The sequence below is a fragment of the Diorhabda sublineata genome, chromosome 9, assembly GCF_026230105.1.
Source record: "Diorhabda sublineata isolate icDioSubl1.1 chromosome 9, icDioSubl1.1, whole genome shotgun sequence".
Lineage (NCBI taxonomy): Eukaryota > Metazoa > Arthropoda > Insecta > Coleoptera > Chrysomelidae > Diorhabda > Diorhabda sublineata.
This window is the reverse complement of record NC_079482.1, coordinates 16454594-16476349: the sequence shown is the minus strand read 5'-3', so window position 1 is coordinate 16476349 and position 21756 is coordinate 16454594. Positions and strand designations below refer to the sequence as shown.

The window sequence follows — 21756 nt, the reverse complement described above, 5'->3', positions numbered from 1 at the left end:
CACTTTGAAAAATTTGTTGCCACGGCCGAAATTAACAAGAATCACCCCGGAAATGCTAGAGTTACTTTTTGCTGCCGTCCGCCATTACGCGAACACGCGTTCACACCAGTAGTCCAGCACGCATGCGCCTGCACGTCTCGTATCGTATCGTGGCATTTCGATTAAAAACGCGCCAAAATTAAATCTTGGTCGACAGCCTCGACAGGAATCGATGCTAAAAATAATTGTTTCCTACTAATAAAATAGTTAAATAATTGTTAATTACAACATTCTCACTTCATCTTTAAATTCAAATTGCATTTCCACTTAAAACGTCAGTTTAGTATTTTCATTGCTAATTAATGAATTTATATTTATATCCATATTTTAGGTAAACAACAATTTAAAATGTACAATTTTTTATAAAGCACGTATAGGGCGCTTAGTTTTTGTAATAAACTTTCGTTCTAATTTTTTTTATAGTTGATTAAAAAGCACTTAAAACGACCGAAAACAAACGTACGAAAGACGTCTCTAGACGACGTCAAAATGACATCTGAAATGTCACGTCATATGGACGTCGCTTATTGGTCTACGACGTCGCCGACTAATAATGTCCAATAATTGACGTCATTATAACGACACTGTGCTGCTTGGGAGGTGTCAGTTATGATACTTTGTATTCAGCTAGTATGTAGATAGATGTTTCCTCTCTTAATCTAGTCGTTTTCCTCCTCTTGTTTGGGTTTCATGGGGTATCTATTCAGTCTTTAATAGCCTGATTGCTATTTTTTTACAAATGCAATTTTCGTTTATTGTTACATATTTATTATTATCTTCAACTTGATTCAGAATACCTGTAATCTTGTAGCATTACCATTTCTTAAAACACTTTCTCGTCTCCTAACCCTCATAATATTGATTTAGATGATAGCAGATACAAAATAACTCTCTGATTACAATTTCAATAGTGAAATTATTAAACATCAATGTTTGAATTACATTATTGGGGTTTACGAGTCATGCGGGTTGCATGGGCGTCTTAAACAAGCCAAAATGAGCATAGCACCATACATCTATCTGTCAATTATTTTTTTATAATTATTGAAAGTTGCTGAACTGCGCTGTAATGAGCTGTATTCATATGACAGATACATATTTTGTCAGACTAAAAAAAGTCGTGGGGCGCGTGAAATGTCTATCAATAAACCGACCGTTGGTGCAGAAAACTAGGTACTCCAGTATTCCAGTACTCCTTCCTCCATATCTTCGTACCGCACTCCTCAACTTTCTTCTGATGGCGCTCACAGTCATGACGAGTCAATTTCATATTTTATCCCCTCAAAAAAGCAATACTTTATCAAACAATAATCACTAGTAATGGCCCGGTATGTTCTCTCTCCTCGAAATGCATCAATAACATGACCGACCCCTTGTTGTCATGACTGCTCAATAGATGGTGCTCGCTTCGCTCACCCTGCCTAACCAAGGATAGTTCTTATACTTTGGATTTTATTTCCTTGTTGACTCACTAAAAATCATAAAAATTGATAAAATCTCTTTATATATAACATTTTATTGTGATATCACTATGCATTCATCATAATAAAAATTTGTGTTTTTATGATCTACTCCCTCTAGCTGTAATTCTGAAAATAATTTCCAGTAGATCCTCTTATGAGGCGTTTGTGTTCACATTTTCCCACTCTTGTTTGGAAACAATAGTTCAAATTTTTATTCATCGATCTGGAGTATTTTTGCCAGTTTGCTGTCGTCTACTTTTGTGACCCTAACTCATCTAATGCCCTTTTTGAGTATGAATGTACTGGCAAGTTTATTACATTAGCTTGTAACAGCTTTGTTCAACCGTTCACCTGATTGTATCTGTGGTACTATTATTGTAATTTGTTTCTTCAATCCCAAAGGTCTTGACAGTTTCACCCACAGATATTTTGAATTTGTTTTTCATGGGATTCACGAAGGATGATAGTCCCTTGAGAATATTATTTATAAATAGCTTTAACTTAAGCTAGGCCACTTCGTGTCACTCTCTCGCCACGCTGTCATAACGATTCATACCTTTGTCGGCGTTGATTGTATGTTCAAACTGCTTCGTCTTTCCCAATGTCAATCAGTGAAGTTCGCTCCGTTTTTTGCTTTTTAAATGCAAAAAAGTTCGTCTTGCTGAAATTCACTGTCGATTTGTGTTGGAGATTATGACTGTGCGTAAATAGTGTACGCTTCTCATGAAGGAAGGACAAATATTCATGATAAAGAACAATCTGAACCACCTAGTGTCATGAATAAAGATTTTACACAAAAAGTTGACTAGGAAATTCTTATAGAGTCCCGACTTACCACCTTCAGACTTTCGTGTATTTCAAAACTTAAACTGATGACAAGTGAAAATAAACTAATTGGTTTAACTGTTAGGCGGAAAAGTTTTTGATGATGGGATCTAAAAGTTGGTGCCAAGATATGACAAATGTTTGAATGTTAATAGTGACTAAGTCGAAAAAAGAAAAAATGTTCATATTTTAGTTTGTAATAAAATTCATAACTAAATTTTTTTCTATTACATTAAAAACATTTATCATATAAAAAGTTCGTATATTTATTCAATAAGATAAGCAGGGGTAGAACATTTGAAATGTTTTGAGTCAACAGACATCAAATATAAAAAATGTAATATATTTTGAATCAACAATTCTAAATATTTATTATCCGATCAGTAAATACGTATTTGCAATAAAATATAATGTTCTTACTTTTGTTAATTTTTTTGAGTGGCGTGTATATTTCATATGTTCTTAGACAGACATGGATTTTGATAGGTACAAATATTTATTCATATTGTCCTGTGTAAAATTATATTTTTGCAAGTTTTGTATTAGTACTTATTGTTTACAATGCTATTTTTATATAAATTCGTTAGTTTTGAAGTGATTTTTTTTGTCTATTTAAAAATTTCTGTTGTTTCATAAACCTAACCAAAAGAGGCCCAAAAAGTCAGTCCCAATATGTACTTTAAAAGAAACTTGGAAAATCTCAAAATGTTCAATAACATGGAATATTTTTGAACAAAATTAGTTAATAAAGACCCCCAATAAAACTTCCATTCTACATTAAATACTGACTAATAATATTGTGACAAATATTATCCTTGTCTTCATCACCACTATCGTTATGACTACTTCTAATTTCGACGTCAATGAAATCAATACTTGCTTCTTGAATTAATTGGAGGTTATGTTAGTATTGAACATTTTCAGTATGTTCCAAAGGGTTTCTTTGAATTATTCATCCTTATACAAGGGACAGTCTTAAGTGCTGGCACATATTCGCATTGATAGCTGTAAAAAAGTCAAACTGAAACATCTATAGTTAATAATAAGACGAATTGTGTATTTGAACTTATCCACAATTTTAACTGTTTTGTGTAGCAGATACTTGATATTTTACATGCTTCTCTATCTACAACAGATCTCATAGTGAATGTTCAAACAATCCCTATTTTTGTAAAAAAAAATTCCATTTGAACATGGCTTTTTAAAATGTTTTTTTTTTATTAACGCTAGAAGTACTTGAACTTGGAAGTAACACGGAAGGATGATATATTTAATTAGATGATCTGCCGTCTATATTTTTATTATTTTCCAATTTCAGTGTATTGAAAAAAGCATTGTTTTTATCAAATAATATATATTTCAAATTCCGCCATCATTTGAGTTGTCATGTTAGGAATTTTTGTACCCTAGGGCCTCGGTAATTCGGAGAGACCCTTTCCGTATTATCCGAGCGTCCGAATTATGGTATGCCATATTTAATGGTAATAAAACACATGTTTAACCTTAGCTTCTTTAATCAATTTTTTACATTGAAGCATACAGACAAAAATTTGCATGTACATTACAAAAAAACATTAGTTAATTCTTCTTGACTAAGTCTGTTATATCTTCTGTTTATAATTTTCGCACCTCATTTCAAATCCCGGTCTCTAAGTCGAAGCAGAAACAACTTCGTGGCTATCAAATTCATTATCTTCAATCCATTTCAAAGCAATGTTTAAAGCTCCTACTTCTTTGAATTACCAACTTTTTGGAGAGGAGAATAAGTTTGAGAATCGCGAATAACTCTAAAACTACGTAGAATTCGAAAAACAGTGCCGAAGCCAAAACTGTAGAACACAAAAGTCTGTGAATATTGAAATAATAATCAACCGAGAACGATTATAGTGTTCTTGATGCGTTTTTTACAAGTTAATTAATTTGAAACCAAGAAGTAGTTGATGTTTGTTATATACATGAAAATATTGATAATACCTCGAACAACCAATTTCTCGTTGGATTTGCTTGTTTATATGGAGAGTGATGAAATATATCCATTGAAACGTCAAGTGCTTATTTGATCAATATAACTCTTCATCTCGCATCTCGAAAATTATTCCAGCTTACCCGAGTAGAGAATAGAGATCTTAACAATCATGATGCATTTTGATTTTGTGAAAACGAAGTAGTTTTCCAATAGTTAGAGCAGTTTCCATGTGCGCCTGGAACGTACGTGGAACGTCTTGAATTCGCACTAGCTGGAATTCGCAAGAGGATGTTCCGGCTTTCGGCGTTGAGGGAGATTTCCTCAGAAATAGTGGCTCCAACGTAAAAATGAGCTGAGACCTTTTTTGTAGAAAATTTTGTGTTCTACATTTTTTTTGGGTTACAAGTTCCAAAATTATGAAAACCCGTGCCCGTAATTTTGTTAAGAATTGCTAGGCTTATTCAGTACCCGAAAACATCTGATAATCTAGAAAATCAGAAGCGCTCAATTCAATTTCAGGTTCAATCCATTTTACCTGTACTAAAATGGTTATCGGATTACCGAGGGTCCACTATCACTTTTCTTATTCAATTCCAAAATCTCCCACATTCTTCCAAGTTCAAGGTAACTTTTGATAAAATATACTATCTTGTTTTCATTTGGTGTGAGATTACGTGAAAACTCTTAATTTTTGCAAATTATTTGGACATATACTTGTAATTTCTCGCGAAAATTTAAGAAATTTCACAACTGTTTTATTACATTTGTAATTTCGACCAAGACAATTTGTACATAAATTTTATATACTATAGAAATAAATTTGTATAAAATCTACAGATGGAAATTCTCAAACTATTAAAAAATAGAATAAAAGTCATTCATCACAACCAATTTTTTATATGGTGATTATATTACCTCATGTCATCCCCAAATTCTATTTTCTTTGTATATTTCATATCATTATAAAAATTCTGATTTTATAATCGATTTAAGGGTTTATTGTAGTTGACATACTAAATTCTGCCCCTAGGCCCTAGAGCGTTGATAGTCGAATTCAGGATTCTAAGGGGGGCGTGGAGCAAAAAAGGTTGAGAACCCCTGCTCTAGGAGAGATTCCCTGGGTTAAATTATGCCTATCGGGAACTTATTTCTTCAAATGCATACTTTTCACGATACGAGTACAGGATTTTAAAGTTACGATTACGAGTTTTTGTCGATTTATTTCAAAAGGTGTGATCGGTTGCTATTGAAACTTTTTGATAATTATCCGGTTGATAAACTACTTGTTCTAACATGAATAGAAGATTTCTAGTTTTTCCCAGAGGCATGAAGCAGGGATCTATGACCTTTTTTCAACCTCTGAATTCTCTGCTAGTGGATAAAATGTTATTACTTTTTTACTAAGGAATGATGGTAGAATTCAAAAATAAAAAAATCACATCATCCAGTGGAATATACCGTTCTACCCAAGGCAACAATTCGCCCATAAAAGGTTAATAGGTCATAAAAATATATTGGAAACTTAAACAATAACAACGAAACAAGGTACGTTTTCGAATACAGAACTTGACATTGCCGTAGAAATGCAGTCAGTTGTGCCTGAAATGCAACCATAATTTCAGGGAAAACTGCTCGTTCGTAACAAGTCTACAGTACTTAAGATGTGCCTTCTTCCTGTAATTTTCCCTTTCAACATCTACGGCCTTTTTATCTTAACGGAAAGGGAATTTCAGCAATCGCAAACGTAGACATTATGGGTGGTACTTACCCATAACCTTTGAGACAAAATAATCCTCCAAATACCCCCCAAAACATCACGGATTTGCCATGATAGGGAACAACATCTCCGGAACAATTGAGTCGTTCCTGTCTACCTGGGCCTCTCCAGACCCTTTCTCGTCGATTATCACTGTGGGACTCGTCGGAAAAAAAACGTCACACCATTATTGTAAAACCTAATCCCTGTACTCTTGAGCCCATAAAAGACGGGCAGCTATGTGTCGTCGCGAAAATCTAGGTAGCCTTAAAGGTCTTCTTGCCCTTAGATTCGATGAATGTAATCTCCTTCTGATGGTACTTCTCGAAACTGTCCTTCGGTACGTTAGCAAAAAGTGGCTTCGAACGACCGTTACCGTTACAAAACGAGTTCTTCGGATGAAATTAGATATGTAACGGTCTTCCCTCTCTGATGTAACTCTGGGGTGACCCGTGACCAGTCTTCGCGCAACGCTACCAGTTTCCTGGGAAAGGGCCACTACCCGCCTCACCAAAGTCCATGATATATTCAGGCGAAGGGCAATGTGGTGATTAGATAAAACTTCTTGATGTAAGACCACTATTATTGTTCGATCAAACTCAGATATCACATTACCCAGTATTTTCAACAAAATTTTAACGAACTCGCTGTCAACTTAGAAGTTTACAAGGGAGGGCCAAGACACAACAAATGAACGTTAAGTGAACAAACTATTAGAAATTAAAATGTTCAACCCCAATACAGTTAAGTTGGAATTTCTGGAACCGTGGCGATATTCATACTGAATAAACTGTTTACACCAACATTCACAATTACACTGAAGGTAAACTGTTTACCTTCAGTCTCTGAAGACGATAACTTGGTTAGCGAAACGCGCGTCAGACAGTGTAATTGTGAGTGTTGGTGTAAACAGTATATACAGAATTCCAATACAGTGTTCAGTCAAAATGACAAGCGATATAAATGTGAGACAATTGACCTAAATATTTAAATTTTAATTCAGTTTTCGAATATTGGCACTAGAGAGGAAGAAAGGTTTACTAAAATCAATTACTAAAGACCGGTGCAATCGTCAACAAGATAAGCCCTCCTTAAATAATTAGACAGGCTTACAAAATCTTGGCTTATGTGTTAATCGGTGCAAATGACCCCAAGATATTGTAATAAACCAGAAGGCTTACGTTATTTCCCAACACAAATTGAAAATAAACAGAAATCAAAGCTTATAACTTTTTATTTAAAATTATGACTTTTTTTTAAATTTCCTTCCTCGTGTTGTGCGTACCCTTGAATCAGTTCCAGAACATTTTAGAACACCACAAAATATTTGCTAATTGTGTAATCTTATAGGCAAAGGCTCATAGACCAGTTATATTCAGTTGATTCACAACAACAATATTTCTTCTGATCAAAATGACTCCATCTAGGTATCTTAACATCAGTTAAGTTTTAGTAATAGCGCGAAATTTGAATGCTATTTTATGGTAGTTCATACTACTAAATGGATAATTTTAAATTTCGACAATATCATTCAATTTATCAGTCGAATTCAGTGGTTCTGAACACCGAGACCTTTTGCCTTGGTATTACAACCGTTCAATTGCCTAGTGGGAATGTTCGAATCTGTGCAATACGATCCAAGAAGAAAGTTTCAAACGACGAGGTCGTATCAAGAATAAAGGTAATTTATGCCGTCCTCGAGCTCTAGTTGTTGCCAAAGGGAACATTAATAAAAATGAGGAATTTAAAAGAATTTGAAACGAAAAAATACAAAAGATGGGAGCCATTGAATTGATAGAACGAAACGGTGTTGCTATACCCGATACAGGCTGCGGCGTTTTAGAATTATAACAATTTCAACGTTTCTTTGAAAACAAAATTGTTGTTTACGCATATGGGTCCAAGGGTCGCGATGTAATTTTTGGAGAAGAGGGCTATAAACTTACTTTGAATCTTCTTTATAAAGATGGACATTATGTAGTTAACCGAGGCGTTCGCTTGCTTATATTTTTGCGTATTCCTTTTGAACACAGAAAAAAATTCGTGTGAAGGAACCTGTCCTGGATGTCAATCAGCTTGTAAAGTGATGGTCACAAAACAAAGGAATTTTGAGTACCTACTAAATCCAAAAAGAATTGTTAATTTTTATTGCTATTCTCATAATTATATCAAAATATTGTTGATTTGACCGGTTTTTCATAGTGATATGATGATTTTTTGATTAATTTTAATAATAAATACAACAAAACATTAATGTGTGAAATGGAAAGTTAAAAGAAGAAAATATATTTCCAAATAAAATATTGTGAATAACAATGGTGAATTCAAATATTACATATAAAATGTTGGGACCCTAATTCAGTATTTATATATATAATACCTCAACAGACAATTTCACTGAATAAAATGTATTTTCCAAATCGATAAGGATAGCGTGTTCTTCATCTGTAAAAAAATAGTCTGAATTTGAACTGAGCAAGAGGTCAACTAGGTTCTTATCTACACACTGTTTTACTCTATTGTGTGTACTTGTCATGTTGCATACTTGACCAACGTGTCTTGCAATCAAGAACCAGCTGAATTATTCTGGCACTCTTTTGCTGAATGTAATTCTGAAGCATATCATTCTTGGTAAGAGAATTCCTAAAAAATTTGACGCATTTCCGTAGTTTCGATATCATCATTTGGTATTCTGTGGATATGTCAACATTTCTTAAAGTTAACGAAAAATATAAACCATCATAATTATCCGGATTGTCGTTGTCCAGTTCTTCTTCCTCCTCCACGCCTCGATTTATGTTCTGTTTAGGGTCTTCCATTAAGTGGGCTGACTCTTAATGACGGTGTGTGACATTAACATTTAAAAAGTTCCGATTTATTCCAAATGTCCATTCGTCTAAAGTGACTGCAATCCTACAGTCTTTATATAATTCTTCAACTTTAGAAGATCTTCCTTTACTTTCATTTTGAGCGTCGTTCCATAATTCATCACAATAAGCTGGCAAATGGCAAACCATTAACTCTTTTGTTATGTTGGAATCGGATGGAAAATAATCACTGATTTTTTTTTCTTATTTGGTGTTTGATAATTTTCACGATCATCTAGTGTAAATTGAGCCTCAATATTAACAGGTTACCGCGCAACTGACGACGACGTTCTGGTAGACGCTAACGAATTTGAAGGTAGATTCCCGCATTCGATTTTGCGGCAATTTTATGGATTGACATCATATAGACATGTAAACCTTTTGTAGACCCGGATGAGGTTTTAAGAACAGCTTTACATAACTTGCATTGAGCAGTCAAATTATTAACTGCTTTCTTGAAATATCTCCATACTGCTACACGAATGCCAAACTCCACGTGCACTTGATCCGAATTATTGTTCGACATTTCAAGGTTTTAATAACTTGTGGGAGTCCAGTTATGTTTATTTAACTCACATAAACAATAAACAACGTGTTATTTAAGAAAAAAAAATAATAACTACGACTGCACAGTCAAAACAAACAATGGCTGCCTGCCCTCACACATGTCACTCTTACTCGTCATAGTTCTGTATTACGTATCTCGCTCGTCACCTGTTGCTAATATTCGTGAATAGTTTTCTAACGCTTTCTGGCACTCCCCCGGCGACCGGCCGCCAGTCAGCATATCGCTCGCGCTCCGAGTGGATGTGTGTAGCGTCGTTAACCGCTGCCGCCCAAACCCGTCAATCTTGAACGAGATCTCTTCATATTATGCTTTGGAATTGATCCCGAAAAACAACACGGAATCCCGCGAGATCGGGATTACATTCCCTAGTTCGTATCCAGTAGTCAACTTGTGAAACCTTTCAAATTTATATAATGATATGGGAATAAATGCATTGTCAAAGCGTAATAAAAAATACTTATTTTCATAATTACTAAAAATACTCAAAAGAAACTCATTCATTCAAATCATTAACCAGTTTGCAATGAGTAACAACTGTTGTATTTGTATGGGGAACTACAGACGGGGTAAATGGTTGCCAACTATTCGGTAACGTGCTCCTAACCGATTTAAATAAACTCGACCTGTTGATTTGTAGACAACTTGAATCACTCACCTTTCAAAGGTTCCAATGGACGAGGTTATTATGTTTTAAATCTGATCACAACGTGAGTTTGTCACTTCAACAGGTAGTAAAATTACTGTCTTCATCTTATTTACCTTTTGTTTCTTGGAATTAGATTTGTTATTTTTTATGTAAAAAGTAAGCACAAGAGGGTTATTACACTCGAGTAGTTCTAGTGGGGCCGGCCATGGAAAGATGCCTGTGGATATTGGTCTTGATGTGGTATTCGGAAAAGACGTGTCTTGGTAGCTTATTCCACAGTCTTGCACTTCTCTAAAGGAAGGAGTCACGATAAATTAATATTCTGGGCGTCTGCAGGCGAACTCGGTGTTCATGAACCACGTTTGCCTGTCAGTCAAATAGTCAGGTCCGTGATATTTCTTCTATGCTTTAAGCTATCTAAGCCAACTCTCGATACAGAGTTGATCAGAAATTTGGACAGCTTAGAGCATAGAAGAAAGGTTTCTAACCTGACATATGCTCTTCCGAGCTATCTAACATAATTCCACCTATTTGACAGGCAGACGTCTGTAGAATCAGCTACCAAGGCACTTATTATCTTCAGAAGACAGGCACCATTCGAACCACTCGAGTGTAATAGGATTTACCCTTTTGTATTTACTTTTTACATAAAAAACATAGATTAGATTATTGTTAACCACGTAGAGGAAGAAATGACGACCTCGAAAAAGGTTTGTTTCATGTAATTGAATATACTAAACTCTGGGCATAAATAGAAGATTAGTAATCAAATGCTAATCATTTCCAAATGGACTGTAGCTATTTTAACTTTTGTTTTAACTAGTATTTTGACGCTTTTTCTCGTAGATTTTGGTGTGTTTATCTAGTTAACTATTTTTCTTCAGTTTTTGTTTTTCCCTCCAGTCTCTATAACATGGTGATTTAGACTCGTGTCAATCCGATAAATGTTAATTATTACATTTTTTTCTTTATGGATATTTGAACATACTGAACGTGGGGCATGAAAAGAAGATTAGTATCCAAATGCTGTACTTTCTTGAATGGACTGTAGCTGTTTTCAATTTCAAATTTTAATTATTTATATTCCTCCTTTTTATCGTAGATTTTGATGTATTTTCATCTTGTTGCGAATTAATTTCCAATTGTAACTTTTCACTTTGTTCACATTGTTTAATTTTTTTTTCAAATTCTTGATAGTCGGTATTGCTTCCATGGGCACGTATACTTACTTGATACGCACTTTGTCACATCTTTATTAAACTCTTCCACTTTTCTGGTTCATTTTGAATAATAGGAGAGATCATTTCGCTTTTTTTATGTGAGTGTTAAGAATATTCTAGATATGCTCTATTATATTGATATCTAATTCGCTGGCCACCAATATTGCTGTACCATCTTCTTTGCAAAAATGATACTGTTTAATGTAGCATTGCATCTGGAAATAAAAATCCTACAGATTCCAAAGCTTTGATGTAGATAGTATTTTTCTCAAAAAAACTACACGTTAAACATTTTTTATAAAAATATCAGTGTTTTGCGAAACATATGATGACTGAAATAACTAATCAATGTGTGTGAATTCAAATTATAATACAATATGGTCATTGCATACTTTTTTTATACCTTAACTACATTTAGTAATTTTTATTTTTTATGTAGTATATTATTTCATACAAAAAATAAATTTAAATACCTAAATGATGCGCCAAAACTCATTTGTTGCCACATGACTGAGTGTGACGTAGAAAGTAAGTAAACAGACTTAATATTATTACACTAGAAATGGTATGCACATTAAATAATATTTTCTGTAGACATGCTCAACATGAATAATGATAATTTTCTTATTAATTCGAATAAAGTCATCAGGAACACAGAATAAACCCCGTTTCGTATTAAATAAATGCATTTGCAGATGTATTTGTGCTTTACACTTATTTGGAATTAACCCAACTTTTATATATAAATTATATGTTTTTGCACTTGAGGGACATTTTATTTCCACTACATATACTACATATTGATCATTAATAGCATCTGGATATGCTCCTAAGTAAGTATACTGGGGTGATAGTAGTAATTCTACAGTAATTTAATTTTCATTTGTGCTTCTATGATCGGCAATATTTTTTCTCTTATGTTTTTCCTCTTTTCATTGCTACAGTTTCCTTTATTTTTAAACTGCTTCACTAACGTGCTCAATGGTGTTTTACATCTTACAACTTCATAAATGCAGGATGCCGTAATACGTCCATAACGAAGTTGATGCTACAACTTGTTATAACGGTTGCTTGTGACATTACAAGCTTCTCGACAGATTTCTTCACTCATGTGGCTTTTCGCATATTCCAGGAAAGCAACTGTAGTGCTGCTTCCTTCTGATATAAAGCCCATCAGAAGCTGGTGTACACCTAATTTACTACAGGATGTATGCTTTATAAAATCTTTTAATATAATGCAACTTAAATTTTTCTTCTTGGTAGTAGAAACAAATATTGCAGAAAGTTACCAGAGGTTGGAACTGGCAACATGCTAAGTTTTATTTTGCCAAGCTCCTTCAATGTTACATGTTTAATTTGGTTGCCTACTCCCAATAATTTTGGTTTAGTCCAATAACAGGCCACTTCAATAATTGTAGCTTCCTCAATGCGTCTATGCACTCACATAATAAACGCAACAACATGCTTGCAACTACCTAAAAAAATTGACATTAGTAAAATAAAGATTTATAAAAGTAATTTTCTCTTGTATACCTAAAGACGCTGCACAATCATCACATGCTGATTCAATAATGCTCTTATCTTTCTTATTAATCTCGAGGGAAACAATATAATCTCGGTTGCGTACTTTGTGCTCAGGACTTATTCTGTCTTTTACAATACAGAAAGCACTTTCGTTTTAATTGGACGTATCCAATGGCAGCATCCTCAGAAGTGCTTCAACCAGGAACTGAAAGATAATACAAATGTTTCAACATCGAAAGCTTTAACCAAAACATAACCTTCAAAGCTATCATCTTTATGACTACATTTTAATAAAGTTCAAGCAAACAAATGTGATAATGACTTATGAATTACTATAAGAAAGTCTAATTAGTAGTACTTACGTATCTGCTTTTGCTCCACGTATTTCAGTCAAAGTCAATAATTGATTATTAGCAAAGAACGTAGCAACCATGAATGCATCTACCTTAGGTAGATTGTCCCATCTTGCTTCGATAAATCTTATTCCGGCCGTCATTGCAATTAGAATAGTATTATAAGTAAGAATAGTAATATAATCGCACTAAACAACCAATTACCTCCACTCACAACAGAATGGCGTTTGAAAGGCGACACGCGGCGGCCACATTTCAGTTTTCAGTATTTACTTACTTTCTACGTCACAACTGAATTAACCAATAGAAACATGTTTTCTGTTACGTGTTATTCAAATTATCACCAATTTATATTTGCGATTTACAATATTTTAAGTTATAATATACACTTCAACCTAAATTCATGCATAAGAAATGTCTAAAACAGTTAAGCATCTTCATAAATTTAGTAAGCTTTTGAATTAGAAGAAGACGGGGATTTTATGTAAAAATAAAACTGGAATAAATCAAAACTATATCATAATAGCTTATCAGAAACAGATAGTTTGTTGTATAGTGAGAAAAAAATATATTATGTCTTTCAAACTGAGTGGTAAAATTACAACACTACATAGTAAATTTACTGAGTATCCTCATGGTAAATATTTGATTTAAAATGTATGTAGTAAAACAGCTAATCAAATTTTCTACTACCTCTTAGAAAATTTTATAAAATGTTTTATGATGTTTTCAAACTGAATAGAATTATTTTGCTTAGTGAATTTACTAAATTGTTTTGCGCTAAAAGCAGAGATGTGCAAAATAGGTTATAAAATGTATTTAAATGTAAAATGGAAATACTTTTTGTATTTTGTTATTTCAAATACAAAATAGTTTTTCATTTTATATTTAAAATACTAAATACAAAAAAAGTAATATCATTATATTGTCTATGTCAAGACTAAGATTATGTAACAAAAAATATCAAATTTGATTATGAAATAAAATTAACATGCTACTCACTTTTATATAATTTAAAAAAATTGTAGTTGAAATTATACTTCCATTTCTTGCAAACAGCCGATATATTATTACTCTCACTTCCAGCATAATTTTTTATATCTTCAAAACAATGCTTCAATATCAATGGTAAAGAATTTTATATTTTGCAGGTATATCTATCTATAAATATAGGTAATTGTTTATAAATCGGATTTGGTGGGTAGAGGGTAGCTAATGAAAAATAACATAATCACATGAGATATAATCATTCATTTTATGTACTTATATATTTTCAAGTTTAATTTACTAAGAAGGTGGTTACCAAATAATTTAATTAGTAGGTTAGGTTAGGTCACCGGTTAACCGAATTTATGATCGACTTGCAAACAAACTAGGAACAGTTTAACAATTATTTGGTTCTTTTTTTGGTTTTGTTATTATTTTATTCGGCAACCTAAGCGGCCTGCATAGATTACTACTATATGCGGCCTGATAAGAAAGCAGTTCAATTCAGTATTGCCAAAATGAGAAAAAAAGTACCATTTTTCATCACATTAATTATTAATTCTTTGATGTTTACAGAAGTTAGTTAAAAGTATTTTGCTTTGTGCAAATACAAAATATGTCCTAAAAGGTACTTCAAATAAAAAATAAAATGCTTTGTTAAAAAAAAGTATTTAAACACAAAATAGCAATAGGTATTTTGTATTTTGCATTTTAAATACTGTTATTTTTAAAATGGTACATCTCCGGTTAAAACTTTCTACACATTGTTGGTTAGGTTACCGAAGAAATATTTAACAAATATATAACGTTGCCTCCTTGAAATGAAACACATGGTAGAGATTCATTATATCGGATTTGTCGTTCTGAAGCCCTCCAAACAAGTGTACTGCGTGATTCAGAAACCAGCCCTATTTCGGTTTCATAGTAATTCCAATAAAAAAACCCGATTCACCATTTTTCTTATGCCCAACATACTTAGTACTGTCTTGCACTGCTTATTGCAGTACATCTTTTTCATCGATATGTTGCTTCTTAAAGTCATTGGTCTCTTGAAACTTTCTATTGATTCACGAAACAGAAGTTTTAGTCACTTTTAATTAAATGAATCCTTTATAATAACAAAATAATAATCCCAGAATAAATCTGTTGAAATATGATATTACACTCTTGGGCATTTTGAAACTGCTTTAATTAATAATTTAATAAAGCATTATTCACATTTCGGTAGCATTGATAAAACATTGTGCCAAAATCTTATTTGTTATTATTTTAACAAAATAATATTTTTTGTATGTATTAAATAAGGGTGTACAATATATTTAGTCATGTGATTTGATATCTATTTTAAATATTCCAATTTTGTGGCCAAATTTGTATATGTATCTTCAAAATCGGCTTCATTTGTTAGAAAATATTTGGTTAGCGCTTTTCATTTTGATAACTTTGATTATTATACACAGTGTTTTCCATTTGTAACACATTTCATAATATCTAATGCCAAAATCTAATTGCTAACATTTTACTATAACTGCTTAATTTCACAACGTGAGGTCACTTTATTTATGGATTAATTAATGTCTCTTTATTGAATAGATATGACGAAATGTGTTTTCTTTGAAATACTGTATATATTTAATAAACGCTATTAATTGTATATACGTTTTTTTTATCAATTTTTATTCAACTGTATAAATATAATTAAGTTATTTATATGAAATTTCTAATAAAGTGATTGTTTTTACTTTTCACTTTTTCATTTATTTTCCTTTTCAATTTAAGGTCCTATCCAAGGCCCTTACCAGAAGTATAACAAAAATATCTCATAAAACCTTTTCCCCAGTTTTAATCCATGAGTATTTCTGTCTTATGATTGTGATTTGAAGTTCTAATCATCATGGCCGTTAATTCAGATTTTTGATTGGGGGCGGGGTAAATTTAAAATATGGCAATAATATGTTATAATAAAATAAAATATCTTAATCTCATAGTTTCAAATCAATAAGCAGCATCGAAAAAAATTGTAGCATGAAAGGAAGCAAAAATAACTTGTTGATTGCGACAATATAACTCATAAATAAAAATATTTATATTCTAATGCAAAGAGGCATTAGAAGTATGACATGTTGTGTCATCTTGTTGAAACCATGTCGTACGAATATAGGCTTCAAATTGTTGCAGTTGCAAAAAGAAAAAATCCCTTGACATAGCTATGTACCGTTAAAAATTTACAGTGACAGATTGCCCCTGTTGGTTTTGAAAGAAATAGGATCCGATAATTCCGTGCGCTGATATGGCCGCTCAAACGGTTACTTTCGGCAAATAATAACAATTATTTCGTTCCTCCGAATTTTAAAAAAGGGTATTCATTATTTAATAATTAATAAGATAATAGAAAAAATGGTTTTATTAATATAATATACTTATTTTAAATTAAATCTAATTAGTCTATTTGTACATGTATGAATATAATCCAGTCAATTACACATATATAATTATTATTAATAAATACGAAGCAAACGAATATTCCGGTCTTAAAATAATGGATAAAGAGGTAGAGATACGTGGTAGAACTTGATTCTGCTCAGCTTGATCAATTGATTTATGTTTGTGTACTGTCGCAGTAGTCAAATTGAACACATCGGGTATATCGATATAAGCTGGATCCTCTGCAAAAGAACAATACATGAAAATGTGAGGACAAAATATAGAATGATAGGCTGAGTTGATTGTGCTTATTGAGTACAAATATTCATTTTCAGAATAAAACTGAATAATTATAAAAATAATCGTAAACTTGAAACACGAAGATTTGAACTAATACTATGGCTGGAGAGGCATTGTCAGTCCTAGTTACCTGGGTGTTTTATTTACACCCCCTTGGTTACCCTTATCCAAGCCCATGGAGGCTCTCAAGCAAGCACAAGAGTAATTGCAGTGGTGCCTGCCATGTGGAGATGCCTGAGCGAGCTCCAAATGTGCGAGCAATATTCCAAAGATGGAAGAATCTTGACCTTGTAGAGGATTAGAAGCTGTTGCGGAGTATATAGTTTTTTGGTCTAAAGTTAATGTGAAGCTGCCTAGGCTAAATCGGCCACGTGACGTGACGATGCCACAACATATTGCTTCCAATCTTTACACTCAAAAAGCGAATTTGCGGTGATGGTGATATTTTATGTCCGGACAGGACCAAATGCTGAGCTGCAGCGTCAGCCTTCTTTGTAAAAGTAGCAGCCTTGGTATTTACTGTATTAAACTCGTATTAGATTGCTGCCAACTCACTTCAGAATATCTTCAACATCGGTATTGATGGTGGTGAGCTGTTGGTACCTACGGATTTGGGTGCCAAATTTAATGGGGCGATTGACTTGAACGATGGCACAAGTGTGCTATCGTCGGAGAAGCTATAAATCGAATTTGCAGTTTTGTCGAGTAGATCGTTGATGTATCGGAGAACGACAGTAGGTGACAAGATGCATCCCTATGGAACATCAGCGTTGACCTCAAACTTTCCTGAAATGTGTCCATCGAGAGCGACCTGAACGGACCTTTAATAAAGCTACTAAGCCAGTCGATAAGTGAGGACCACAAACAGTACGATGTTAATGTGTTTAGAAGGTTGGCATGCCAAACTCTGTCAAAACCCTTCGATATGTTCAGTGCAATTGCTTTGGATTCCCCATATTTCTCTAGCTTGATTCCATACGTTGGTGCTGCGAAATTGATCTATGTTTACGGAAGCCGTACTGATGGTCGCTGATGATGTTAGCAGGCTCAAGAAATCTCTGGTTAATGACTTTCTCCATGACTTTAGCAATAGCTGTGACTAAAGCAGTCGGATAGTATTGGGAATCGTCTTTTCCTTTTTTGGTATGGGTTAAACCCGAGCAATTTTACAATCTGTAGAGAAGAGCCCTCTTTTTATGATGGAAAAAAGAGTTTGCACAGCGAACTTGTTAGTTCAGTTGCGCAATTCTTCAATTTGAACGGTGGGATTCATGTGTTTTCATAAGAGTATGATCGCTGCAGAGGATGTCTATTATAGTTTTCATATGATCAGACCTACCAGAGTCTCTTTCTTCCGTCTACTTAGTAATAGTATTTGTTCTACCTGAGGAATTTGTCTCACTAATGAAAGTTTTGTCTTATCTACAGCCTTATGATTGGATCGATGCTCCTTTGTTTTCTCCTGTTCTCACAGTTTGCGTTGCTCCTTAATTCGAGAATAAGAGAATGCAATTGAAGGTTTGGGTTCTGTCTGCTGTTAAGTGACTTCAATCATGACCAGGCCATCATTTTTTTATTGTCCTTTTGCAATAAATAAATTATTGCTGTGTTCTGACATCAAAATATAAGTACTTGTTTGGTTAGTTTCTTTCAGACTACGGGTTAGTTTTCTATCATCGTTGGTAATGTAGTCAAGCAAATGAAAATATTTGCTTTTTACTGATTTAGATAAGAATTTGCGAGATATTTACAGCTAGAGTAAAGTGCCTACAAGACCGTGAATATGAATCTTTGAAGATATGTTTCATAATATAATGTATTAGTTACCATCCGATTCCAATTAATTAATGAAGAAAACATTGTAATTTGCTGTTTAAGGTGTCAATAAGCACACTTTAACACATAACGATAAAAATGTAATTTATGTCCAAAAACATACACATTTGGATGAAACGTATTTAATTAGGATAGTATTTTGCTGTTTTAAAAAATTTTTGATATTAGCTCCCATCGAATCCCTAGCTAATTACCGCATCATACACTATACAGTACATCAAAAAAATTGAGTGTTTCCTCGAAGTCTCAATTCTCAATTATTTTTTATTTTTCTCACTGTATATTGAATCTACGTGTATTGTATAGAATCATGTGCATACGTCTTATCGAGTTCTATCATCAGCTCTAAATATAATCTTAATTTTGATAATATGGAATTGCTCTGAGATATTTATGATAGTTTTTAATATGAACAAAGAATGAGAAGGCAAACATTCAAACGGTTTCTGTTTTCTTTTGAGCGAAAAAGATTACATTTGAAAGTGGATAGATACAAGGTTGAATTAAGAATAGTACGTATTAACTTGTGATACATTTTTGGTCTCAGCCCAATCGCAAAAAAATTCAAAATATCCTAAAGGTTGGAAGATGTTTCATTTAAAAAATTATCAATTTCTCAAATAGACGATTATCCATCTTTTATGGATAATTTTTGTAAAAAATGTCAGAAAATAATTAAAAACGATCCGTTCCGAGATTTTTCTTCCTTTCGCTTATTTGGATAATGAGTAATTGGAAAAGAATAAAGATAACTAGCGATTTCGAAACACAGTACATAGTTGCTCATAATAATTTGAAGTAAAATATTCCTAGAAAAATTCGAATGTTTCCACTAATATTCACCCACATATTATATTCTAATATAACGAGGATGGTCATAGTCTGGCCTGACCTAGAAATGGCGGTAGTTGCTTGAAAAATACCACTGTATTAGAAAGTACATAATCTATACATTATAAGTTATGTTTCAAGTTTGAAGATGCCACGTTATTTAGTATTTGTTTGGTAATCATCAATAGTGAACGTTTTCAGTAAATTTGTAAACATGGAAAAATTGATCATCGTTACGTGATACAATATTTTATTTGAAAAGTCTGAGCCCAACCAATATAAAAGCTGAACTATATTCTACTCTAGGTGAAACTGCTACTTCGTTATCAAAAGTAAAATATTGGATAACAGAGTTTAAACGAGGCTTTATGACCTGCGAAGGCCAGCATCTCAATGGTCGACCAATTGAAGTGAAGACTCCAGAAATGTTAAGACAATCCACAAAACGGTACTGGATGATCGTCGACTGAAAGTGCGCGAGCTAGCAGGCATAATAGGTATTTCAAAATGTGGGATACATCGCTTTTTAACTGAAAATTTGGACACGAGAAAGCTGTGAGCAAGATGGTTACCGAGTTTGCTCATCGTGAAGATGTTTCCATCCGAATTTTTGCGCCATAGATAAACCGTGGGTCCATCACTTTACACCCGAAATAAAAGAACAATCAAAACAATGGACTGAAAAGGGAGAACCGGCTCTAAAAAAGGCAAAGACCGTTCCATTTGTAGGTTATGGCGTCGGTTTTCTGGGATACGCGTAGGATAATTTTGAACATTGACTATCTTGAAAAAGGAAACAATATCAACGGTAAGTTGCCAATTTATTGCAACGTTTGAGAAAAGAAATCAAGCAAAAACGGTCGCATTTGGCTAAGAAGATGGTGTTGTTTCATTAAGACAATGCACCAAGCACGTATCCGGTATGGCAATAGCCAAAATTAATGAATTAAAGTTTGAATGGTTATCTCATGCACCCTATTAGCCAGATTTAACGAGAAAAAATGACTTGTTTGTCAAAGATTTTCTAATAATGAAGAGGTGATATCGGTAGTTGATGGCTATTTTTAGGAGCTTGACGATTCTTATTGTAAAAAGAGTATCGAACTTATTGATCATTCATCACTGAGGAAAGTGTATGGAGCTAAAAGGAGATGACGTTGAAAACTAAATATATTTTTTTTCCTAAATTGTTTTGCTTCCTTTATAAACCCAGCTACTTTGTGGACTGTCCTTGTATAACAATCTTTATGCATTGATAGTCATCATTTAAATTTTGCACATTGGTGAAGCAATTTCAAGGTAATGCGTGAAAATAATGTTCCATGAAATTTACGGGAATGGAGTAATTTCGAGCATATTATATATATATTATATCAAGACATAAACATAAAGAAAAAGAGGTAGTACAGAGTTCACAATTATTTACTAAGAGTCATGAACACAAAGAATAAATTATTTCTTAATTGCAACGTAATCTTCTGTTAACTTTACAGGTTTCGTTTGCTCCTCAAATACTTAAATTTTTAATGAGTGTCACGCTTAATAGTTGTAATTATTGTGCATGTGGCTGGGAAATTTTTCACTACATAAAATAGATTGTTCAATAAAACTTATACTTGTTTGAAAAATATCCGACCGCCTGAGTAAAGATGCGGATGACAATAAAACAGATGACTTGTTAAATTGATGGCTTCAGCTTTCAGGCGTAAATTCAGCGAAAGTATTATATTAATTTTTATAATGTATAATCCATATAATCGTCCATATTGTTGAAGAATCCCGACTCTACGGATATTTTTATAACGGCTGTCGCTCGTGTTTTGTAATTGTTTCAAACGCTAAGCTCGATTTCGTCTAGATAACGGGAAAAAAATCGAATCACGGAAAGGTGCAGAAGATTGTTGGTTGGTTGGTTGTATGGTGCGGTCGGAATTGTTGAAAGTACCAGGAAAAAGAGTGAGTTTTTTTCTAAAATGCCAAGAAAAATAGAAAAGGCAGAACTCCAAGAGTATAACAAGTCTGCACAAGCATACATAATTTCTCCATGCGTCAGCGAATTGCATGTAGGCTGTCAGCTAAGGAAGCATGGGACATTCAGTATAGAATGAGATGATACCGAGATGCCCCATAATTTTTATTTTGTTTGAAAAA

General features: G+C 33.3%; 1 protein-coding gene across 2 annotated transcripts in view; it reads right to left on the bottom strand.

Moving 5' to 3' along the window:
* Positions 1-16600: 16600 nt before the first annotated feature.
* LOC130448703 (uncharacterized) overlaps positions 16601-21756 on the bottom strand; it is a 90350-nt gene continuing 85194 nt past the window's right edge. For both annotated transcript variants that reach the window (XM_056786180.1, XM_056786179.1), the window contains exon 5: positions 16601-16880. In XM_056786180.1, the coding sequence (XP_056642158.1) occupies positions 16693-16880 (188 nt within the window). In that variant the 3' untranslated portion in view covers positions 16601-16692. The remainder of the gene's footprint in view (positions 16881-21756) is intronic.